Raw genomic sequence first — 23,016 nt, 5'->3', positions numbered from 1 at the left:
GAACATGAAGATATGCCTGATTTCACTGAAGATGAGGATGATACTACTACTACTTCGGATACTTTACCAGGTATGCCTACTCCACATTCTTTATTGACTATGAAATGTTTGGTGCATGGAAAGGAAAAGATTATTTTGCATGATGACGGTAGCACTCATGATTTTATTTCAGCAAAATTAGTAAAGGAATTGAAGTTACAGAGTGTACCTACACATTATCGCATCAAAGTTGCATTCTTAGGTACTAGGTATAATGGTACATAGGAAGTGCATGACTTAGAGATTCAAATTGGTCAATACACAGAAATAAGAAATTTCCTAGTTGTTCCATTACAGTCGAGTGATATTATTTTAGGTATGCCTTGGCATCATCAGCATAACCCAGATATAGATTATTCCACACACTCAATGAATATTAATTTTCAAGGAAAATCTATTACATTATATGGTATGCATGCATCTAATGTTTTTCCACTGCTTTCGCATACTCAAGCTAAATGTGCATTACGCAAGAGTAGTAAATCCTATCTCATTTGGATGAATGAATTGCAAGTAAAAGAAAGTCATATGCACCCTAGGCATAAAGAATTTCTTGCACATTTTAAGGATTGTTTTGCAGAAGACCTATCACTTGGTTTACCTCCTTCACGTCCAGAAGACCATAAGATAGATTTGATCCCTGGCACACAACCACCTTGCAAAGCACCATATAGGCATAACCAGATAGAGCAAAAAGAAATTCAAAGTCAAGTTGAGGAATTACTAAATAGAGGATTGATTAGACCTAGTAGTTCTCCATTCGGTGCACCTGTTCTGTTAGTCAAGAAAAAGAATAATACCTATCGTATGTGCATTGACTATCGAGCTTTAAATAAGATCACTGTAAAGAATAGGTATCCTATTCCTAGAGTTGATGACCTTATGGACAAACTGCAAGGATCAGCTATATTTAGTAAAATAGACCTCAAGTTTGGTTATCATCAGGTGAGACTAGATACGTCAGACATATTCAAGACTGCATTTAGGACACAGTTTGGTCATTACGAATTTTTAGTGATGCCATTTGGATTGACCAATGCACCTGCTACGTTTAGTAGAATGATGAACTGTATATTTTTGAAATATCAGAATTGTGTAATTGTCTTCTTTGATGATATTTTGGTGTTTAGTCAAAATGAGAAAGAACATTATGAGGATTTGTCATTGGTTTTCCAATTATTAAAAGATAATCAACTGTATGCAAATCCTGAAAAGAGTGAATTCTTTAAAACAGAAATTGAGTATTTAGGTCATATTGTATCATCTGATGGAATTAAAGTTGATCCTAATAAAATAGATGCAATATTGAATTGGCCTGTACCTAAAAACGTGCATGAGTTACACTCATTCCTTGGTCTTGCTAGTTTCTATAGGAAGTTTGTACGTAATTTTTCATTACTTGCATTACCATTAACCAAACTTCTGAAGAAAGGTATTGTCTATCATTGGTCCGAAAATCAACAAAAATCCTTTGACTTATTGAAACATGCATTAATCCATGCCCCTGTTCTACAGTTGCCTGATTTTAATAGACCACTCATTCTAGTAGTGACCGATGCTAGTGGATCAGGAATAGGAGCTGTACTTATGCAAGACAACCATCCCATAGCCTATTCTAGTTGTAAGCTGAAACCTTCTGAATTGAAATATTCCACATATGACAAAGAACTATTAGCAGTTGTACAAGCATTAAGACAGTGAAAACACTACTTAATGGGATCAGAATTTATGATTAAGACCGATCAACAAAGTATTAGACATTTACTTAGCCAACCCCAAATCTCTGACCGACATATCAAATGGGAATCCTTTATTCAAAGTTTTCATCCTATCATTCAATACCAACTTGGAAAAGAAAATGTAGTGGCTGATGCATTAAGTAGAAGACCTGCCATTCATAATATTTCTATTATATCTTTTGATTCTTTGATTGCTATGAAAGATACTTATCATCAAGATATTACTTTTCATGCTGATTGGAATAAATTAGTCCAAAATAATTTGATTCCTATTGATTCATTGTCATATAATGATGGATTTATGTTTTATGAAAAGAGATTGTGTGTTACAATTCCATTCCGATCTTTTGTTTTGAATGAGATTCATTGTCCCCCATACCAAGGTCATAGAGGTATCATATCTACCTTACGTACATTAACTGAAGATTTTTATTGGCTGCATATGGACACTGATGTATCTAACTTTGTTTCTGAATGTTTGATTTGTCAAAGAGTTAAGAGACATCATGGTAAACAATATGGATTACTTATGCCTTTGTCTATTCCATCTAAACCTTGGGAACAAATTTCCATGGATTTCATTACTGGTTTACCTAATACTAAATCTAACCATGATATGATTTGGACAGTTGTAAATAGATTTAGTAAACAAGCATATTTCATTCCATGTAAGAAAACTTTAACATCATCACAAGCAGTACAATTGTTTTTGAAAACTGTTTTTACTAACCATGGATTGCCAAAAGTTATTATTTCAGATCGTGATTCTAGATTTTGTAACAACTTTTGGATTACTCTGTTTGCTAACCTAGGCACAAAGATTGATTTTTCATCTGCATTTCATCCAGAAACTAATGGACAGACAGAAGCCACTAACAGCACAATTCTAGATCTTTTACGTGCATATACTATCTCTAAACCACAGACATGGGACACACATTTGCATTTATTACAGTTTGCATATAACAATACACCACACACATCTACAAAGAAAGAACCGTTTGAAGTGATTTACGGATATAGATTATCTACACCTGTTGCGTATTTGTCAAATAGAATTTAAAGTGCTGATGATATTGCTAGTATGCATAATACTATGTTTGATGAGGTTAAAGATATGATTGCCAAAGCCCATCAATCATATACCAAACAAGCCAACAAGAAAAGACAAGCAATGAAGTTCAAAGTTGATGACTATGTTTGGTTGAGAATAGAAAAACGTAGACTATAAAGTGTAGATAGACACCCAGTTGTCAAATTAGCCCCTAGATTCTATGGACCATTTAGGATCATTCATAAAATTAATGACAATGCATTCAAGTTAGAATTACCACCTCATTGGAAAATTCACAACACATTTCACATTAGTTTATTGAGACCATTTAGAGGCCAATTACCTGTACACCCTGTTTATGAAAACCCACCTTTGTTAGAGGAAGAGACTGAAATACTTGAACCAGAAGCTATCATAGACACTGACTTTATGACCACTAGAACTGGTCGAAGATATTCTAGATATCTAGTTAAATTTAAGAACCATCCTGTAGAGGAAGCACAATGGATGCACGCTAGAGACTTAAATGCTTTCCCCACTCTGTTAGCTCCACATTGAGCTAATAGCAATTGAGGTCAATTGCTATCCCACCCCGAGGGTATGATGCCAGGAGGCATATTTCACGGTGGATTCCGTGCCACGGTGGATTCCGTGAGGTTTTACGGTGGATTCCGTAAACTTTGATGACCGGGGCTCATACACAAAGTGGATTCTTTGTGCGAGAAGTTGATAGGAACGCCTGTCCTTTTCAGGCGTTTCATTAATTTAGTGTGTACATGGGTGATTCCATAGCGGGTGATTCCGCAAAATGCATATTAAATTAATAAACGTTTGTGAGTTTAGAGTGCGCACTCGTAATAAATTAAGGTTAGGATTTATTTCTAACCATTTGATTTATTTATGTTGTTGAAGACTGCTAGGTATTCACTTTTATCGGTTTAATTATATTATTTTACTAACGATTGTGAATGCTTCAGTTGATGTGTAGAGATAGCAGCAGTGGCGGAGGAAAGCATTGGAGGATAGCGAGTATTCGATTTATGGATTATATTTTGATAGGCGCCACGCTTATATTTTGTCATGCCTATTTATTGAGGCATTGATTATTTATTATTATTTTGTATGCGCATGGGCGCATGGTTATGTTATTTCTATTTGGACATTGTATTGGGCGTGCCAGACTCTTTGGGCACCATCCATTAGCTTTATTCCTATTTTTGTGTAAAAGCAAACTCAAAAGCTAAAAGCTTGCTATTTTGTAATTTGGGCTATTATTTGAGCATGAAGATGAAATATACATAAAATACATGCTTTGTGGAGTGCTCACACAAGGCATGGGGGGAGATTGCACCCAATTGGTCTCTTGCTCTTGTCGTTCATGTTTTTTACCTTGTAATTTGTGCAAAAAGTAGAGTTCATTGTTCTTGGGGACCGTCCGGCATTCACTACGCGAGCATACAGCGTCCGATCTGCGCACCACATGTTGTATTGGTAACCTAGTGGGTACCTAGGCTCATCCAACACATGAAACATGTGAAAACATTACATGTTTAACTATATTTTACACAATATATTCTAATACATAAGTACTTATTTAACCGCGTGCCTTTTTATTTATGCATTTTGATCATGCATATAGTGCAAATGTTAAGAGCATCAACATTTGTTCTTGTTTTAGGGCATGAAACCAACACATTAAGGTCTCACATGATTTAGAGATAGAAAAAGGCGATACGGAAGACCACATAATTGAGTTGCTTATACTTAATAGATTGGCTTGTTTGTCCATTTAAGGCAACAAATTATCCATTGCCACTATTATTTGTAGGTCCACACATGCTTATATTGTTGCACTTCATAAACCCATTCATGGATGAATTACCTTAATTTGAACTTAAACAAGAATTCATGAACCTAAACTAAAACACTTTAATTAAACTTATACATGCATCAAATTTCTTAATTTAAAATTAAATAATTTTTCTTAAAAAAAATTAAAGGCAAAGAAAAGAAATTTTAAGACTCAAGCAATGCTCTATTATTCATTAAACATTGTTTTCGACCTAAACAAATTCATTTTATAACAACAACGTTTTTCTAAATATAAATGAGTTGATTTTTTAGAAAATGTATCTTAAAATAAAAATACTAATGAATTAATTTTATAAATATAACTTTTGTAACAAAATTTTGTCTAAATAGCAAAAAATAGAGTTAAGTTGATTGCAAAATTTAAGTATTGAACAATATTTATTCATGTAACCTTGTTCTAGACTTACACGAGAATTTCAAAAACCAAATTTTATACATTTATTTTTATAAAACTGAATCATATAAAAACAAAATAAACTTTCAAAAAGTAAATTTCATAAAAATGGGATTAAGAATGAGAACTTAAAAATTTGTTTAAATTTCAAAATCTTACAAAACGATACAAAATTTTCAAAAATAAATTTTCATACAATAATTTTACATAGCTAAATTTCATAAAAACAAAATATTCCACTAGTACTCACATCATTGTGGTACTTATGCTCTTGTTTGTAGCCATGATGGTCATGATCAACACAGTCACAATAAGCAATAAGATCTAACATTGTGTAGCACAGCATGATTCCATAGTACCAGTATGTATATACATATACATATATATATGTATATATATATATATATATATATATGTATGTATGCATGTATGTATGTATGTATGCATTAGGTTTTTGAGAAGACCTAGAGTTGCCGCGACTGAGGCCGAGTTGGAAGCTTATATATTTCATAAGTGGGAATAGGCACTTCAACTAGAGAGCGAGAGAGAGAGATTATTGCTGAGGGGGATGAAGATGCGCACACGGAAAAATAGAAAACAATCTTTCTTATACTCTTCAAAAGATCAATTTAGAAAGTCTCTAAATATGAGACATATTCACTCAAAATTAACACGTTTCCAAATTTTCAAACCTTCTTTACCAGCACTAAGGAAAACCAAAAGCAAAAGCACGGTCTACATTAAAAGCTACGTTTTGATTAAGCTTTGAAGTCCCGCTTTTGCGCATTTGAAAAGGAAAACGCCCCAAGGATTTCTAAATTCCAAGGATTTCTAAATGAGAATCAACATGTTTTCGTCCGACTTACTGGTCAGTTTGCGTCATATAAATGCACCACCGCATGAACTTGCAACACGAATATTTAGATAGAACCGTGCCGGCGCTGCTCGTCCGACGTCAACAGATTGCAGCTCGTAATACACGCTTCCGGTATTCCTTATCGTGACTATGGCTAGCGCTATCGATCTGCCCGCAGCTAAAATAGTACAGCGTGGCGCTGCAGCAGGTCCTGCAGCCATCACGCCATATGTTTTCTTCACCTGCCTCATGGCGGGTGCTGGCGGTGGCCTGATGTATGGCTACGATCTGGTGGTGGCAGGTAATATACACACCGACGTTAGCGCACCAGAAGCATTAGATTATAAGAGCAATCAGACATTTATCTCGATTTACGTACATGTTGCACTGACGATGATAATGGGTGTTGCGTTTATGATTACAACGCTTATGACTCATCTGATGCAGGTGGCGTGTCAATCATGGACGATTTCCTAGAGAAGTTCTACCCCTCAGTGTACGAGAGCGAGAAGAATGTGAAGACGGACAACTACTGCAAGTACAACAATCAGGTGTTCCAGCTATTCACGTCGTCATTGTACGTAGCGGCGCTGCTGGCGACGTTTGTAGGGGGCGCCATAACGAAGCGGTTCGGGCACAAGGCTACCATGTTGAGTGCGGGCCTGCTATTTATACTGGGGACCTCGCTGGGAGGCGGCGCGCAGAGCTTGGAGATGCTGGTGCTGGGGCGGGTTCTACTTGGGTGCGGCCTGGGCTTCTCGAATCAGGTATGACATGAGCTCGCGATCGCACAACCATGATTATGGGGACGTTTTAGATCATTTTCGGCTTGTTGAAAGCTCTATCTACTGTCGTGGTGTATAACCTCTCCATGCATGCGCTCTTGATCAACATCATTAGCGTGGTCTGACAAGCTCTTGATAATCATCGATGTCGCCATGCGTGCAGGCTGTGCCTCTATACCTATCGGAGATAGCACCGGCGAGCTCCCGGGGGGCGCTAAACATGATGTTCTCGCTGAGCATAGCGGTGGGCCTGTTCGCGGGCAACCTGGTGAACTACCTGGCGTCGCACATCCACCCCTGGGGATGGCGCCTCGCACTGGCCGTGGCCGGCATCCCCTCCCTTCTGCTCACCCTATTTAGCCTCATCCTCGTGGACTCGCCCACGCACCTCGTCCGACGTGGCGACCACACCGGGGCCCGCGCCGTCCTCCTGAAGATTCGGGGACGCGGGGCTGACGTGGAAGCCGAGCTGGCGGACATCATGGATGCCTACACGAAGGCCTTGCAGTACGATCGGCAGGGCGGCTTCCGCAACCTGCTGAAGAGGCGCAACACTCCGCAGGTGGTGATGGCGGTGGCCCTGCCTTTCTTCCAGCAGGTATCGGGAAACGACGCCATCCTGTTCTACGGGCCTTTTCTGTTTAAGGCTGCCGGCCTCGGCGGCCAGGCCTCCCTCTACTCCAGCGTCTTCACCGGCTGCGTCGCCCTAGTCGGCACCGTGATCGCCGTCTTCCTGGTGGACAAAGCCGGCCGTCGCACCATCTTGCTAGCCTCCACTGTCGTCATGCTTCTCTGCATGGTGACGTTTACAATTCTACTGATGTATTTGCAATAGCATTTTTTCTACATTAACAACAACTTTTAATTTCGATTCTACAACAAATTATACAATGCGTACTAATCTGAACGATTTCATCGATCTGATGATGATATCATTACTTCTAATGGTCTTTAATGTGGCTGCATTGTATGATCAAACAGGCGGTGGTCGGGGCGCTGTTCGGCGTGAAGATCCCGGCGGGGCAGCCGACGGCGCATCTGAGCAAGGCGCAGAGCGGCGTGGAGCTGGCTATGGTGTGCCTGTTCGTGGGCGTGTACAAGGGGTCGTGGGGTCCGCTGGCCTGGGTCATCCCCAGCGAGATCTTCCCGCTGGAGATACGCTCGGCTGCTCAGTCCGTGACGGTGTGCGTGAACATGCTCTTCAAGGGCCTGCTCGCCCAGACCTTCCTTTCTATGCTCTGCGCCTTCAAGTTCGGCACGTTCCTCTTCTTCGCCGGCTGGCTGGCTGTTATGGGCACCTTCACCCTCTTCCTCCTGCCCGAGACCAAAGGCATCCCGCTCGACAAGATGACCAATGTCTGGAAGGCCCACTGGTTCTGGGGGAGGTTCGTCGCCGCCGACGAGACAACAAATGCAGCCTCAGATGACCATCACGCCACCATCCAGCTTCCGGAGATCTGAGTTTAACTCCAGGGTGGGGTGGGTTAACATAAAGTAAATATTCCTCTCCGTCATGATCAACCTTGGATATGCCGACAATGCGAATCTTGTACAAGCAGATCGCAAGTTGCAACTCCAATCTCCCATGTACCCTGCACCTATTTCCCTTCCGTCAACTAACGTCTTTGATTCCTCCCATGCCCAACAAGAACTACATTGATACCATCCAGGCTAAGCTCCAGGGTAATGCGTTATCTAGACAATTAGCTCACTCTCGGAAGACATATAGGATCGAGTTGCAAGATACCAAGGGGTTCCAACCCTCAAACAAACTTGAATGTGTGACTAGCCACATTAATTCAGATGATGCAAAGGATCCCAGATGTGATCAAAACAGAGAGATATTGCTTGACAGTTCTATGTGCCCCATCGAAATCGGAGAGGGATGTTGATCAAAACACGATGACATTGCTTCAGAGTTCTATGTGCACTCTTAAAATTGGAGAGGCATGTTAATTTCTAGTAGCTCTAATGGCATTTGTAGGGTTCTTCAAAAATATCTTTGTTAATAGATACAAACACATTACAATAATATCGTTTTTGAATAAATTACATGTATTTGCCATTTTTTATAGTAATATCTTTGCAAAGCTCAACGTTCTACACTTTTTCTTGAAATCTCAAAGGTTGTTTCAAAACTTTACCTCAACGCGTTTTTTAGACAACCAACAAACATCCCCATGATATACAAATGAATAAGATGGAGGCAAATAGCAAGGCTAGTAAGTGAAAGTCAATTCCAAAATTCTCTCTAAACTTTCTTTTTTGTCTTAGTAGGTGAATATGTAGGTTCCTAGTTTGGCTAAGTAGGTTAATAGCTAAGTAGGCTAATAAATCACTACTATAGAATATTGTGATGGTATTTTTTGTTAAATAAGAGATCTAGATTGAGATACACCAAGCTTAAGTGCTTTAAAGTATATCACTTAAGAGATCTAGATTGAGATACACCAAGCTTGTCCGTTGAGATGAGGACAAAGCTTAAGCAATAGTTCTAGTGGAGGAAATCCCAAGATGAACCTTGCATATTTCTATGTTACTTTTTGCCCATGGATCATACTCTTTCTCTCTCAACCGACTCTTTGTCTCACTTATATATATATATATATATATATAATTAACACAACACACACACACACACACACACACTCTCTCTCTCTCTCTCTCTCTCTCTCTCTCTCTCTCTCTCTGTTTGCATTCTGTAGCCAAGACATGGGAGCTTTTGTTAGTGGGAGAAAACCCTCTTCTCGAAAGACCAAAGGTTGACTAACTTCGAATGTCGCAAGAATCTATGGTTTACATCAATTTATTTATCTGATATAAAGCTCATTTGCTATTGTTGTTCTTTATTGTTTACTATTGAAGGATCTCAATTTTCTATTCATATATTGCATTTTTTTCCAATGCTCAGCAAGAATCCCTTGTCGCTAATATTTGCCGATTGGCTAAAATTTTATATATCTATATTTTTTAAAAAAAGTTGAGCACCTGGAGTTTTCACTTTGAGAATTTTTATTCGCCTACATTTCTAAGGTTTATTGAGGTTATGAAGGCTCTTTCGCCATTCATGTAATTGTGAAAGAAAAATTCAAAAAAATAGGTTAAATTCACCCCAATGTTTATAAGGTTTGGGGTAAATATAAAAACACTCACCACATTGTTCTATCTTTAAGATTTATATAGATATTGATCAATAATAGAAACATTCTAACATTTTAAGAGAATGTCATACCAAATGTTAAGAAAGGATAGCTTCATTAATAAAAAGGTAAGGGATAGTCCAGTATTCTTGTAGTGAGTATCTTAAGAGTATGAATCCAAATTGGGAAAAAGACAAATAGTTGGGATTTGTAGGGATATTTTTGGCCATATATAAAAGGCATCCTTAAATAGAGCTCACATATGAGTCACATACTATCTAGAAGTATAGCTAAGGTTATAACTTATCGTACATATATCGACCATCATTGTTGCATAGAGATTTTGAGATGTTTGTGTATCAACTACATTACATTATTACCTATGCCATTCCTTTATACCACAAGTTAGTTCATGTGTCATTGTAATTAAGTCCATAACATGCACATTCTCTCTCTCTCTCTCTCTCTCTCTCTCTCTCTCTCTAAATGAGCATGGACACAAGCAAATCACTACCTCAACATCTCATGCAACACACAAAAAATAAATCGAATCCATTTCTAAAATCAATTGATTCAATTTAAAAGTAAGTTCTTAAGCATATGTAGAAGAGACGAGAGAAGCTGTGAAGACTTGCTTAACGAATGCTATAGATGGAGACTCTTGTGGCTCTAGATTATAAGATAGATCTAGTGTCATTCCTTTATTATAGTCATGGTGAAAGTTCAAGCTCCAGGTTAATCCAAAAACTTTAAGTATTAATGCAATGAAACAAGCCAGCATATGGAAGAGAGGTAGTTTGTAATGTAAAATCCTTTTCTTTTGTAATAATTGGTCTACTTTTTACTTTGATTAGTCATGTTGGTAATTTAAATGGTAGAGTAAGTGAATTTTTGTGCATGAAATCATGGTTCTACTCTTAGTTGACAATTGTGGTGATGTGGCACCATAGCTACTATTACTTTTTGGGCAAGGTAAAGACACACCTCCTGTGTCATGTAAGATGGAGTTATACCCTAGGTCAAAAATAAAAGGCGGATGGATTTTAGCATACAAGCACTTCAAAAATTAGAAATCATGGTGGTGTCTAATTCTCACTATTGTGGTAATCTAGAGGTGCTTGGACTGATTTTTTTGGTCCATATCACTTATTTTTTATCCTTGGGACTCTAGGTGGTCATAATAACACTCTTGGAAGATCGTGCTCTAGTGTTCAATCATGATCATGGGGTTCAAAATTCCAATCATAGAGATGAGATGGATAGTCATGGTGGTTTAGAAATTGTAGTTGCAATGATCATAGGTAGGCTTCTCGAATGATCTAGATGTGACAAGCACTAACATTTAGCAAAGATGTCCCACAAACTTTATAGCACTTTAACTAACATTAATAGGTAATAAAAAAGAGAAAGCTTATGTCAAAACCATGTAATTATGGTGATTAGAAAGTACTCATGGTGGTTTTGGACTCAGTCATGGTGATGACAAATCCACTCAAGGTAATGATACTTTCCACACAAGGTCTATCTTCTTTTATAGGCAATGGCTAGCCCAATTAGTGAGATAGTGTATAGTTTATTTCCACACTTAAAAGCATGAAAGTTTGTGGTCATGCCTATAGAAGTACTCGTGATGGTCATGGCCAAGAGTTGTGGTGATAGGAAAAACAATCACAAATGATAGTCACTCAAAAGTGTATATGTTTATTGATAAGCACTTGAAAGTGATGGGAAAATCATTCATAAATGATAGCATTCTCACTAAAAAGTGTAGTTGTTCTATAGTGCATAGTAGGTTAATGCCCTCAAATTCATGCAATACGCTAATATTTGCCCTCCACAATTCTAGTTGTGGTGGTCATGACTTGAAGTCCTGGTGATGTGGAAATCAATTATAAATGGTGGAAAACTTACTCCCAGTAATCTTGATTTTAGGTTGTTGTTAGGCCTTATCCTCTTCATTGAAACACATAATATTTAAGAAATCTAAATGCAAGAGATCTCATTCCCTAGATGCTTACCACTATGATTTCTATCTAGGAAGATAAAAATGATAGTTTTATGGCTCCAAGAATAGCAATCATTGTGGTTAGTGACATACTTCCATTTGCAAATCAAAGTAATATTTGATACCTCTAGTTGTGATATGGTGTGTCTAGACCTTGTCCCCTAGATTCAATGCATTGCGTTTTCAACCTCTAAGGCATGAAATGGTGAGATTTATGGCCTCAAAGTTGTATTCTATGATGGTCTTCTTAAGCAATTATGGTGGTCAAGAAAATCCTCCTACTTATAGTCAATCACAAGCATAATGCACCTAGATGAGGGAGGAATAACTCTACTACATATACCAATGTACCAAACACAAGAACAAGTCTCATACACTTTGTAGGTGATGTGGGAGATGCATCTTCCACATTCTAAAGTGTCATTGTGCTTAACAAGAGAAATAAGAAAAAGAATGGAGTATACAGCTTAACATTTAGAATAATACTCATCGACAAAGAGGCACTACAAGGATTTGAGCTTATAGCGACGTGATTAGCGACGGCGGGTAGTGGCGTCGCTATTTGCGTCGGCGATGCAAACCGACGCAAATAGCGACGGTCCACAGGGAAAAAAAACGGGCCGAAACCGAGCACGGCTTTATTTCGCGTTTTCGCGTTTTGTGTTTTGAGAGCGAGAGCGAGGGAGAGAGCGACTGTCGTGAGAGAAGGAGAGGAAGAAGACTTGCCGCGCGCCGCCGCCGCCGCTGCCGCCGTTGTTCGCGAAGGAGAGGAGGAGCCTTCATCGCAAAGAGGAGCCACCCCACACTCGCCATATCTCATCGGTGAGTCTCCCTCTCTCCTTCTTTTGCTTGTTTAAGGTTTAAACCACTTTCTCTTTTGCTTATTTAGGAGAGGAAATGAGAGAGAAAGAGAGGGAGAGGGAGAGAGAGGGAGAGAAAGAGAAAGAGAAAAAGAAGGAGAGGGAGAGGGAGGGGGAGGAAATGAGAGAGGGAGAGAAAGAGAAAGAGAGGGAGAGGGAGGGAGAGTGCATTCTCTCTCTCTGTCTCCCTTTTACTTTTGGAGAGTGTTAGGATATATTGTGAGAGGGAGAGGAAATGAGAGAGAAAGAGAGGGAGAGGGAGAGGGAGAGAGAGGGAGAGAAAGAGAAAGATATGTATACTCAAATGGATAGCTTTATGGAGATGTATGTCTACTCAAATGGATAGCTTTTGTCTACTCAAGATGTAGTCCACCTGTGTGTGTATATATTGGAACGATAACATATCCATGATTATGGTAATGGTATGCACTTTGCTTTTTTTATGGGTACCATTACATCGACTCCTTAAGAGAGCTAAAAATTGGTCATACACTTTATAAAGTCTAATTAGGAGATTTAAGATGCACGATAATAGACTTATCGATAATGGTATGCAATGTGCTTTGCCATGGGCCACGTACATTGGTGACTCTTTAAGATGGCATAAAATTGGTCATATCCTTCATAATGTCCAAGTAGGGGATCTAATTGTGATATGCATAATTCCTTGTTTTTGTATTAACTTTATATGCATAACAAATTAGTAATCATGCCAACTAGTCAACGGAAGGACTAAAAGAAAATGATACCCTAGCTAATGGTCATTATGGTACTTCATCAAAATGAACCCAAAAGTATTGCTATAGAAGAAGAATCCCTTAAATTGAGCATAGATATTTTCTTCAAATGTTATGACTATGAGTAGAATTGATTGGAACAAATTTTATAACTATAGTTGATAAATTTCATAGATGGCATTAATTTTTATACATGGACCTAGGACAAAAAAACCACATTACTAAGATGCTTTTTGTTGAGACTGATTTATTATTAGACTAAGAGATCCTCAATGATGCTCATAATTTTTTTGACTAAGATTACTTATACTCAAATCCCTCTAGTGCAGTTGTATAAGTAATCCTAGTAGAGCCCCTCTAAGATACTCAAAGTACATAACCTAGAGACCGTAGCTAGGTATATAAGGTATAATGGCCATACAAGAAGACACCTCAATAATTGACTGATCACCACTAAATCCCAAAGAAGAATCGTGTTCCATCCCCTTCAACTCTATATTCACCTTGTGAAGAACTTCATTAATCATAGCATCCTTGTCACCAATCTTTTTGTTGCAATGATGAAGTAACATATTCATCACTTTTCCTTTTAGCATCTAAGGCATTATCCAATCTTTTAGTCAAGTCCAAACATTTAGTCTTCAACTCATGAACCTTATGAACCAAAGCTTTTTTTTTTACAATAATGAATAATTATCTACCGGGACAAACAAATCCTTGAGCATGGTATATGGCCGAGATATAACATCAATAAATCTCTCAACTACTATGTCCCATGCATTCTTTACATCAATCAATAAAGCATTTCTTATATCTTGAAGTTTAGATTTCAACACCATGGATGCATCAATATCAACCTCAATGTTTTATAAAATTTGCTTCTCAATCTCTTGCAGAGGCTAAAACCTCTCAAGCAAGAGCTTATGGTCAACTTGCAACTTGACATACATCTCCATAAAGCTATCTATTTGAGCCTCATTTTCCCAAATTGTATTACAAGTCATTAAATTGTTTGTTGTAATGTAGATAAGATGGAAAACGAAGAAGGTCTTATTATTCAAGATCGCGAGGCGTATCTTAATCAGCGTGTCCCATGTCCTTGCTCTCAATGCAAGTTGGCAATTAGACGAAAACGCAGATTGTCTATAGAACACATACGATGATTTGGCGAGTTTCAATCTGAGATCATTGATCAGGCGATTGCGGATTTTTAGAAAACGGTAATTTGAAGTTAATATCAATCATGCATTGTACTTGCAAGCTAATTGAAAACCATATACAATAAGATTGGGTCTTGCTGGCAAATTTTCTATCCAGGGAGGTGATGTCTCGTCCCAAGGGGGAGTGCACCCTTTGCGGCCAATTAGAAGAGTTCGTGGGCGTGCGATGGATGGAGTGCAGGAGCCAATCCACCACTCGCAAGGCCAATCTATACCGTCAATGCCAGAGGAGACAAACAACCTTCCAGACCTACGTACAATCTTGGAGCCTAAGATGGAGGCAATGATCCATGCATTGATTCCTATGGATGTTGAGACTTCTGATCCGCTTAGAGAGGAAGCATCCATACCATTATATGATGGGTGCCGAGTATCTCGGTTGAAGATACTGCTTGCACTCTTAAGTGTGCAAGCAAAATACAGGTGGAGCGATACGAGCGTGACCGAGTTATTCAGGTACCTTGCACATAGGCTTCATTGATTTTTTTTTTTGACACTATTATTACAAACATTTGTGCTTTTTCAAGGTGTTTTATGATTTTTTTCAGGTTATTGAAATATCATATATTACCACCTGCAAATACCATGCCTGAGTCTCGTGATGATGCACGATATATTTTACGGAAGCTTGGCATGGACTACAATAACATCCATGCATGTATCAACGATTGCATATTGTTTCGAGGAGAATACGAGACTATGGAGACATGTCCAAAGTGTGGTGCTCACAGGTATCGACAGGACTTGCAAGGGCAAACCATCCCTCAAAAAGTTCTCAAACACTTTCCGCTCATCCCCCGCATAAACCACATGTTTCGTACGTCCCGCATGGCGAGCTTGACAACGTGGCATGTGCAGAATAGGTCCACGGATGGAGTTCAATGAATATCAGCGGATTCGCGCGCATGGAGCCACATTGACTCTACCTTCCCAGGCTTTGCGCGAGAGCCAAGGAATCTTCGGCTCGGTCTCGCAATGGATGGCGTGAGCCCACTCAGTCTGCGCTCAACTTCTTACAGTGTGTGGTCTATAGTCCTTGTCAACTACAACATCCCTCCATGGCTTTCTACGAAGAAAGGACATCTCATCCTTAGCTTGCTCATCCCAGGCCGCTACAAAGTAAAAAATATGGACGTGTATCTTCGTCCATTAGTCGATGAGCTTAAGATTTTGTGGGAGGAGGGGTTCACTGTGCAAGATATGATTAGGCGCGATGGTCGGCGGTCAGCCAATATTCAAGCCATTCTCATGTGGACGATCCATGACTTTCCGGGATTGGGAGAGTGATCAGGTGAGCAGGCCTCCATTCTCGCTGGTAATATCTATATTTTATCTCATTCAATCAAGTATTTACTAGGTCATGGTGTTGGAACAGGTCTGGTTACCTCAGGTTATCATCCATGTCCATTGTGCGGGCCACAGTTAGACTCCTGAAGGTCACGAACCATGAAGAAGATGGTATATCAAGGACACGTCGCTTTCTTGTCGGAGGATCATGAACTCAGGAAGGTTTCCTTGGATGACCTCCAACACATATGAACGCCGCAAGCTGGTACGAGCTGAAAATGGTCCACGCGGAATCACATCCAAATGGAATGCGACGGTTCTCAGTTTTCTACGAGTTGCCATATTGGACCCACTTACAGGTCAACCACTTGTTGGATCCCATTCATATTTTCAAGAATGTGGGCAGCTTGCTATGGGACCACATCACAGGAAAGAGAGACACTATAGGGGTATGAATGGATTTGAAGGAGGTAGGTAAGATGGAGGCACTTTGGCCGCAGTTGAGTGCTGATGGCCGCGTGCAGCTTCCTCGCGCTCCTTGGGTTTCGTCACCTAAAGAAGAGCGCATTGTGAAGCAAGTAATCAAGTCTATCCGCACTCCGATGGGTATGATGCGTTCTCTCAGGTCCGCATTTTCTAGAGACGACCAATTGTCGAGGCTAAAATCCCATGATTGGCATAAGATATGTTAGGTTTGTGCTACGAATGGATTGTAATTAGAGTGGGTATTTTGCAATTTGGAAAGTGGCCATTATTCATAATGCTTTCTCATTTGTGGCAGTTTGTCCTACCGATCGCGATCGCAGGATGCCTTACTCCAGAAATTCGCGGCGCCATTCACAAGTTGTCGAATTTGGTGCAATGGATCTCACAGAAAGAGATTAAGACGTCCTCTATTGAATCCATGAGGCGGGGAGTAGTGGAGACGGTCTGTCTCTTTGAGAAATACCTACCCACTAGCATGCTCACGATACAAATCCACATTCTTGTGCATCTTGTGGACGAAGTGGAGATTGTTGGACCTGTCCATACACGATGGATGTTCTTCCTGGAGCGCTTCATGAAAACCCTAAAAGGCTTTGTGTGACAACGAGCTCGGCCAGAAGGTAGCATGGTCGAAGGTTGGTTGGTGTCAGAGGCGTTAGTGCATATTTCACAATGGCTACCAACGGTGGAACCAAACAATGAAATGCTATGGACGCTGAAGGACGATGATATACTGATTGGAGATATGGTGGTTGGAAATGGGGTAGAAAAAAGAATGGATGCCTCGACGGAAGAGAAGGTGAATCGCTTTTGTATATTGCACCATGCCTCCATGGAGATGTGGCTCGCCAAGTACCAGATTGCAAGGCAAGATCGAGAGGAAGCGCGAGCTGAATTCCGACGTAGTACGCATCATCGACCGATTCGATATCCCGAAGGCATGGAGGAGATGCCGCGGTTTATGTCAATGCGATGGTTGTATGGAGCCTTGACCGCAGCATCTCGCGAAGGGACAGAGGTCTCAATGGAGGAGTGGGAATTCTCAAGGGGATGTAGTCCAAAGGTGATGAGGGGTTTAGAATCTGTCGTATCTAAATTTTATATGCGACATCTAATTTGAGTGTTTCAATGTACAGTACAAAATATATAGTGCAACGTGGTCACGCGGACGGTATTTTCACGTGGAGCGTATTGACAAAATGCGCTCCACAATGGACTGTGGTATCATGGCAAGGTTCGAGCAAGAGAGCTGGCGACAAGCAATGGATCCAAACACGGTTGTGGATGAGATGGAGTATTTTGGGAACTTGCAAAGTATTATTACGGTGGATTACTGTAGCTTCTCCATGATACTATTCGATGTGCAGTGGTTCAAAGTGGTGCTTGGAGGAGTTGGAGCAACAGTTTGACGAGGTCCATCTGGATTTCTCAAAATAGATTCCGAAAAAAAATGGACAGATTTGCGCGACACCTTTGTGTTGCCGGCCCATTGTGAACAGGTGCATGGAGTCATTTGCTTGCTAATTGTATTACGACATGGTTTATGTCACAATGGTTTGAACTCTCTTGTATGTGTTTGTGAACAGGTAATCTTCTATCCAAACCCCCGACAACCTTGATGGTGGTATGTTATACCTTCAACTCCCCGAAGTGCGAGAATATATGATCAAAGCGATGTTGCGAGCATAGATGAAGATAATATGCAAATAGAGGGGTCGATATTGCAAGAGATGGAGGCCATCGAAAGCTTGGAGCCAGCATCGGCTAACAATGATGGAAATACAGGAGTCCAAGAATTTTTTGAGAACGAGGCGGACTCATTCTTTTGTGGTGACATGTCTATCGACCTTCCAGTGTATGCGGAGTTGTATCAGGAGATTAACATGGGACCATAGGATACTTCATACTTGGAGCATCCACTTACTCAATTCGTTGACCAATCTCTTATAAAGGTACATAAGATATGCATTTTAAGAGAGATTTTTTTAAAATGATTTATATTATTGTGCTTTGTATGATTTAAATTGATTATTCTAACATCATTTTTTATCTGTGCAGGTGACATTTTCAGGATGAGTCAAGGGATGAGCAATAAGGAGTTACATGACATCTTCACATGCATGTCTCCAGACCAGCTCATGAGATTCAGAGAGATGGCAGACCAAGAGCTGTCTCATTCTTCGTTAGGGCGCTTTGCTGGATCTGCTTCAACGCGATCGGATGCTTCGGCTTCGAGCAGACGATCTCGACGCTCACGACTTGGGCTAGAGGGAGGGAGTGCATCGGGATCAGGGGGATGCTACTGTGGAGACACGGATGTGGTGTCTCTGTCTCGTCGTTCAGCTGGAGCTGCGTCACCTCCAGGATTTGTCACACCTGTGGGGACGTCTACTCCAATTATTCTGGCTTTTGTGCAGCCGTCAGCACAGGTGGCACCCCTTTGGATGCCACTCCAAGAGAGATTACCCCCGTCGGTACATCAGATGTAGAGGGGTCTCCTAGATATGCCCAGGAGCATGGACGCAGATGGGAGAGGACCCATCTTAGGCAGACTCCTAGGGGTTATGGATATCTCGTCGATAGTAGGTCAGGAGCCATCATCATGAACGATGAGGGGAGGAGGGTGATGGCTCGCATGAGAGAGTTGTACCAACAAGTTTTTCAGCACAACGTTCTGGATCATTGGAAGAACATACCGGAGGGGAGCAAGGACTACATAGTATCATCCTTGCACGAGGAGTTTCCGGTGCCAGCCGCAGTAGATAGATTCTCTACCGGCTGGATGATGGATTGCTTGCGTGTATACATATCACACAGATGATCCGACGCACGCAAGGCAATCAAGAGTGGGGCTGCAAAGCCTGAGTGGTTAGATGCAGACGACTGGCGCTGACTGAGGGAGGAGGCTACAGATTCTCCAGAATGTTGGAGTCAGTAGCGTGAGGCGGCGAGGGCACGACTTGAGGCCGGAGTGGTCCATCATCTTGGGAGTGGCGGCAACATGACATATTTGGAGGACTTTGTAAGTTTTTCTTTTATTTTGCTTGTTTGTTTTTTTGAAATATACTTTGTACTGACAATCATGTTTCTAACAGTTCATTTTGTTTTCTTTGCAGCACTCCATTACAAATCGCGATCTGATAGGCCTTGAGACTCGATACGCAGAGAGGCACGGTCTCAATGCATTGATTGACCGATTGTATAGACGCGTCGGCCCTGTAAGTCACCCATCTTTCTTGTCCGTAGTTACCATGAGATATTTGAATGCATTATTGTATGGTGGATTGATGTGTTGTTTCTTTTTCTGCAGAGTCCGTTCGATGCTCCTTTGCGGCGGAACGAGCTTTCGGGGGATGAGGATTTGTAGCTCGCCCTTGGATCCTTGGAGCTCATACACCTTTATTTTTTAGTCGCCTGATCTATGTAGACGTTTTCTATGTATTAGTGATATCCTGTCATGATTGTACCAATCGCTTTTTATGCGATCATGCATTTATTTCATGTATCAGTTTTATGATTTTAGTATACATTCTTTTTGTTTGCAAGCACTTTGTATACAATAGTGCAGAAACTATTTTGTATGGCTCTCATATAGCACACAGTGCTATATGTGGCAGGGCAACTTGCTGCCCTACCACAAAAATTTTTTAATCCCTATTACCATCGCTATTAGCATCGCAAATTTACTGCTCGCATCGCTATTTCCATCGCTCTGATAGCGACGTTTCTATGGCGTCATTAATAACGACGCTTTTTGCGACGATGGGGACAAATTTTGTTGTTTGTATTTTCGTCGCTTTAAACATCGGTATAAGGCCTATATCTTGTAGTGAGGAGACATTGTCATAAGAGTGGACATGACTATGTTTAGAGTGAGCCAATAATACATTGCTTATGGCATCCAAGTAATTGCAAAGATGATAAATTAGATTAGGAAATTTTGGACATAGAAATAAAGTATGATATACATAGGAAGTTATAATATATATGTCCCTCATTACACATGTAAATATCTTGAGATGTTTACCTTTCAACTACAACACATGATGAACTATTCCATTCCTTTATACAAAAATTTAGTTCATGTGTACTTGCAAGTAGGTCCATAACATTAAAAATACAGTAAATGCATCATATATACTATGCACCACACATTGTAATTGCATGTATGTAATCAAGCATAGAAATCTAGATAAGGAGTGCCATGCATGCTTCATAGCTATAGAGGCACATTGATCATGTAACAATTGCATAGATATATCTTTATATAAACAATACAATGATAGAATGATATATTGAGCATGTATAAAACTATATTGATGGGACCTGAAATGGGCCGGCACTGGGTATAGCACTAGCCGGACCTCATGCTCATGACACACAAACACCCTCACGGCCTCGCGGACCAGGAGTGTCAATCTAATGCTAAAGGACAAACTGCCCTAAAGCTTAATCTATGCGTTTATAGTTTATAGTCCAACGTTTCCCTTAAACTCCTTAGAGGGAGAACCCATACACATTGGCAATGCCACGATCACATACATGGAGGCAATCTCTCGGTAGAAACACCGCGGCCCCACTGCAGCTCTCCTATATCGTAGGGATTGGCCCCTTGATGCGCTGCTAAACATATAACACAAACGAACACAAAATTCTCTCTTTTATATTTCTCGTATTTCCAGGAGATATACCATGTGTCCTCACTTAACAACCCCTTAGGAAACCGACCCTCTATCCCACGGCATAACCTCACACTCTCAATCGTGGGTCAAATTCCTAAGAAAACAATTGCTATGCAGTCCATGAGATTTTCCTTTGATACCATGAACCATGCGTAGTGCATAATATGAATGGTTTAGTGCACAAACAAAAGAAAATTAGCATTGTGTATCATGCGAAACCAATCTTTCCATGATTTCCATGCTAATGTTTATGTATTGAAACGAGTAGAGACACCTAGCCTTACGCTCATGCTGCCTTTTCCTTTATTTTAAAACAATGTCCTATAGCCATGATGCAACACATAAATCAGGTTTAATATTATACTTTGACGCTCAAACTCCCCTCTCACCCTACCGTTTAATGTTTTGCATTCGTTGATAGGTGAAAATGTCATTTTACGTGTATTTCTTTATAGAGAAAGCAATAAACACATACAAAGATATAGAAACGAGGGTAAACCGAGGCCAACCTTGTGCTCTACCTTCATTGTACATTGCACAAACACTTATGTAATTTTCTAGAATTTTTCTTTTACCGTTTCCTAATTTTCTCCCATTTAAAATCCATTTTTCACCATTTTTTGGTAATTTTCCTCTATTTTCTTCAATAAAAAATGACTAAAAATGAAGATTGATTATGATGTGTGGCCCTTAGGTTCCTTGACAGCAAAATTTCAGGTTTTGTTGGCATTATGTCTCATATTTTCCATTCATTTTGCAAAAAACCCCCATTTTAGCCCTTAAATGCATGTTTTACGGGTTTTATACCATTAATTTCAGTCATATCACTTATGATTTTCTGATTTTCTGATCATAAACTGATAAAACTCATAGCAACCAACATTATAATCCATAATCAGCCCATGGGAACAATATTTCATCAACCAAATAGCATAAAAACTCATTTTTCCTTCATAAAAATTGAATTACCGCTTAGGCTCCATGTCTCGGGATCTCGGTTTTGGTGCGGGACTGCGTGTCAGCCCACATTCATTGTCCAGCATCTTCACAATCAACAATCCTCATGTTTTCATCCACCCGGAAGCAATCCGGTCTCATCCGGACAAGCTTTCCTTCACCATTCTTCATTTTCCTCTTGCACACAAGAACAGCCCCTTATTGGAGAGAGAGGGAGGAGAGAGAAAGACTAGAATTAGTTCTTCTCATTCCCACAGCCATTTCACAGGCGAAGACAGGCGATAAGACTGGCAAAGAGGGAGAAGATCGGGGGTAATGTCAATTGGATGGGTTGTTTGCAGGCTGCAATCATGATCTCCATCTCCACATGGTGCATTTTTCGGCGTGAAGATGGCGCCTTCTTCCTCCATTCTCTCTCCACGTTTTTTCATCTTGTATGCTTAAAATTTTGAAGGGGGGTCCAAAGGCTCCAAAGGGCATGCCCAATTGGCCTCTCAAGTGTCCACCTTTTCATATCTTGCCCATCTTGTAGCCATTTCCTCGTCCTGGCTCCGATTTGAGCTCTGAAAAATCCTGGGCGTCTGGCTTGTCATCCTACATTGACCAGAAACTCCTGACATCCCGCACGGTAGTCTGAAAAATTATCAAAAATCAACAAGTGTTGCTCGGGCGCCTTTTAAAAGTCGTATTTCACTTGGTGCTTAAAATCGTCCTAGCTGGAGCCGCCGCCTTCGATGTTAAATATTTTTTCCCTAAATTCTGTATTTTTTGGCAAATTTTAGGCACATCTCAGGCTCAAAACTCTGCTCTCATATATACCCTTTAACAAACTAAACGTACAACATGTAGGAGTTGCAATTTACCATTATTGGTATTTTTAAATTTAAACATAATAAAACTTAT

General features: G+C 40.1%; 1 protein-coding gene across 1 annotated transcript; it reads left to right on the top strand.

The window, feature by feature from the left end:
* The first annotated feature begins 6,104 nt into the window (after positions 1 to 6,104).
* Positions 6,105 to 8,200, top strand: LOC148011544 (sugar transport protein MST4-like). Its single transcript, XM_087670391.1, has 4 exons — positions 6,105 to 6,255; positions 6,402 to 6,721; positions 6,903 to 7,538; positions 7,721 to 8,200. The coding sequence occupies exons 1-4, from the start codon at positions 6,105 to 6,107 to the stop codon at positions 8,198 to 8,200; spliced, it is 1,587 nt and encodes a 528-aa protein (XP_087526517.1).
* The last annotated feature ends 14,816 nt before the right edge of the window (positions 8,201 to 23,016 follow it).

This window comes from Lygodium microphyllum, chromosome 28 (assembly GCF_053477565.2).
Source record: "Lygodium microphyllum isolate KBCC chromosome 28, Lygodium_microphyllum_v1.1.10, whole genome shotgun sequence".
Classification (NCBI taxonomy): domain Eukaryota; kingdom Viridiplantae; phylum Streptophyta; class Polypodiopsida; order Schizaeales; family Lygodiaceae; genus Lygodium; species Lygodium microphyllum.
Note: the sequence above shows the minus strand (reverse complement) of the source record. Positions and strands in the feature narration are given on the sequence as shown.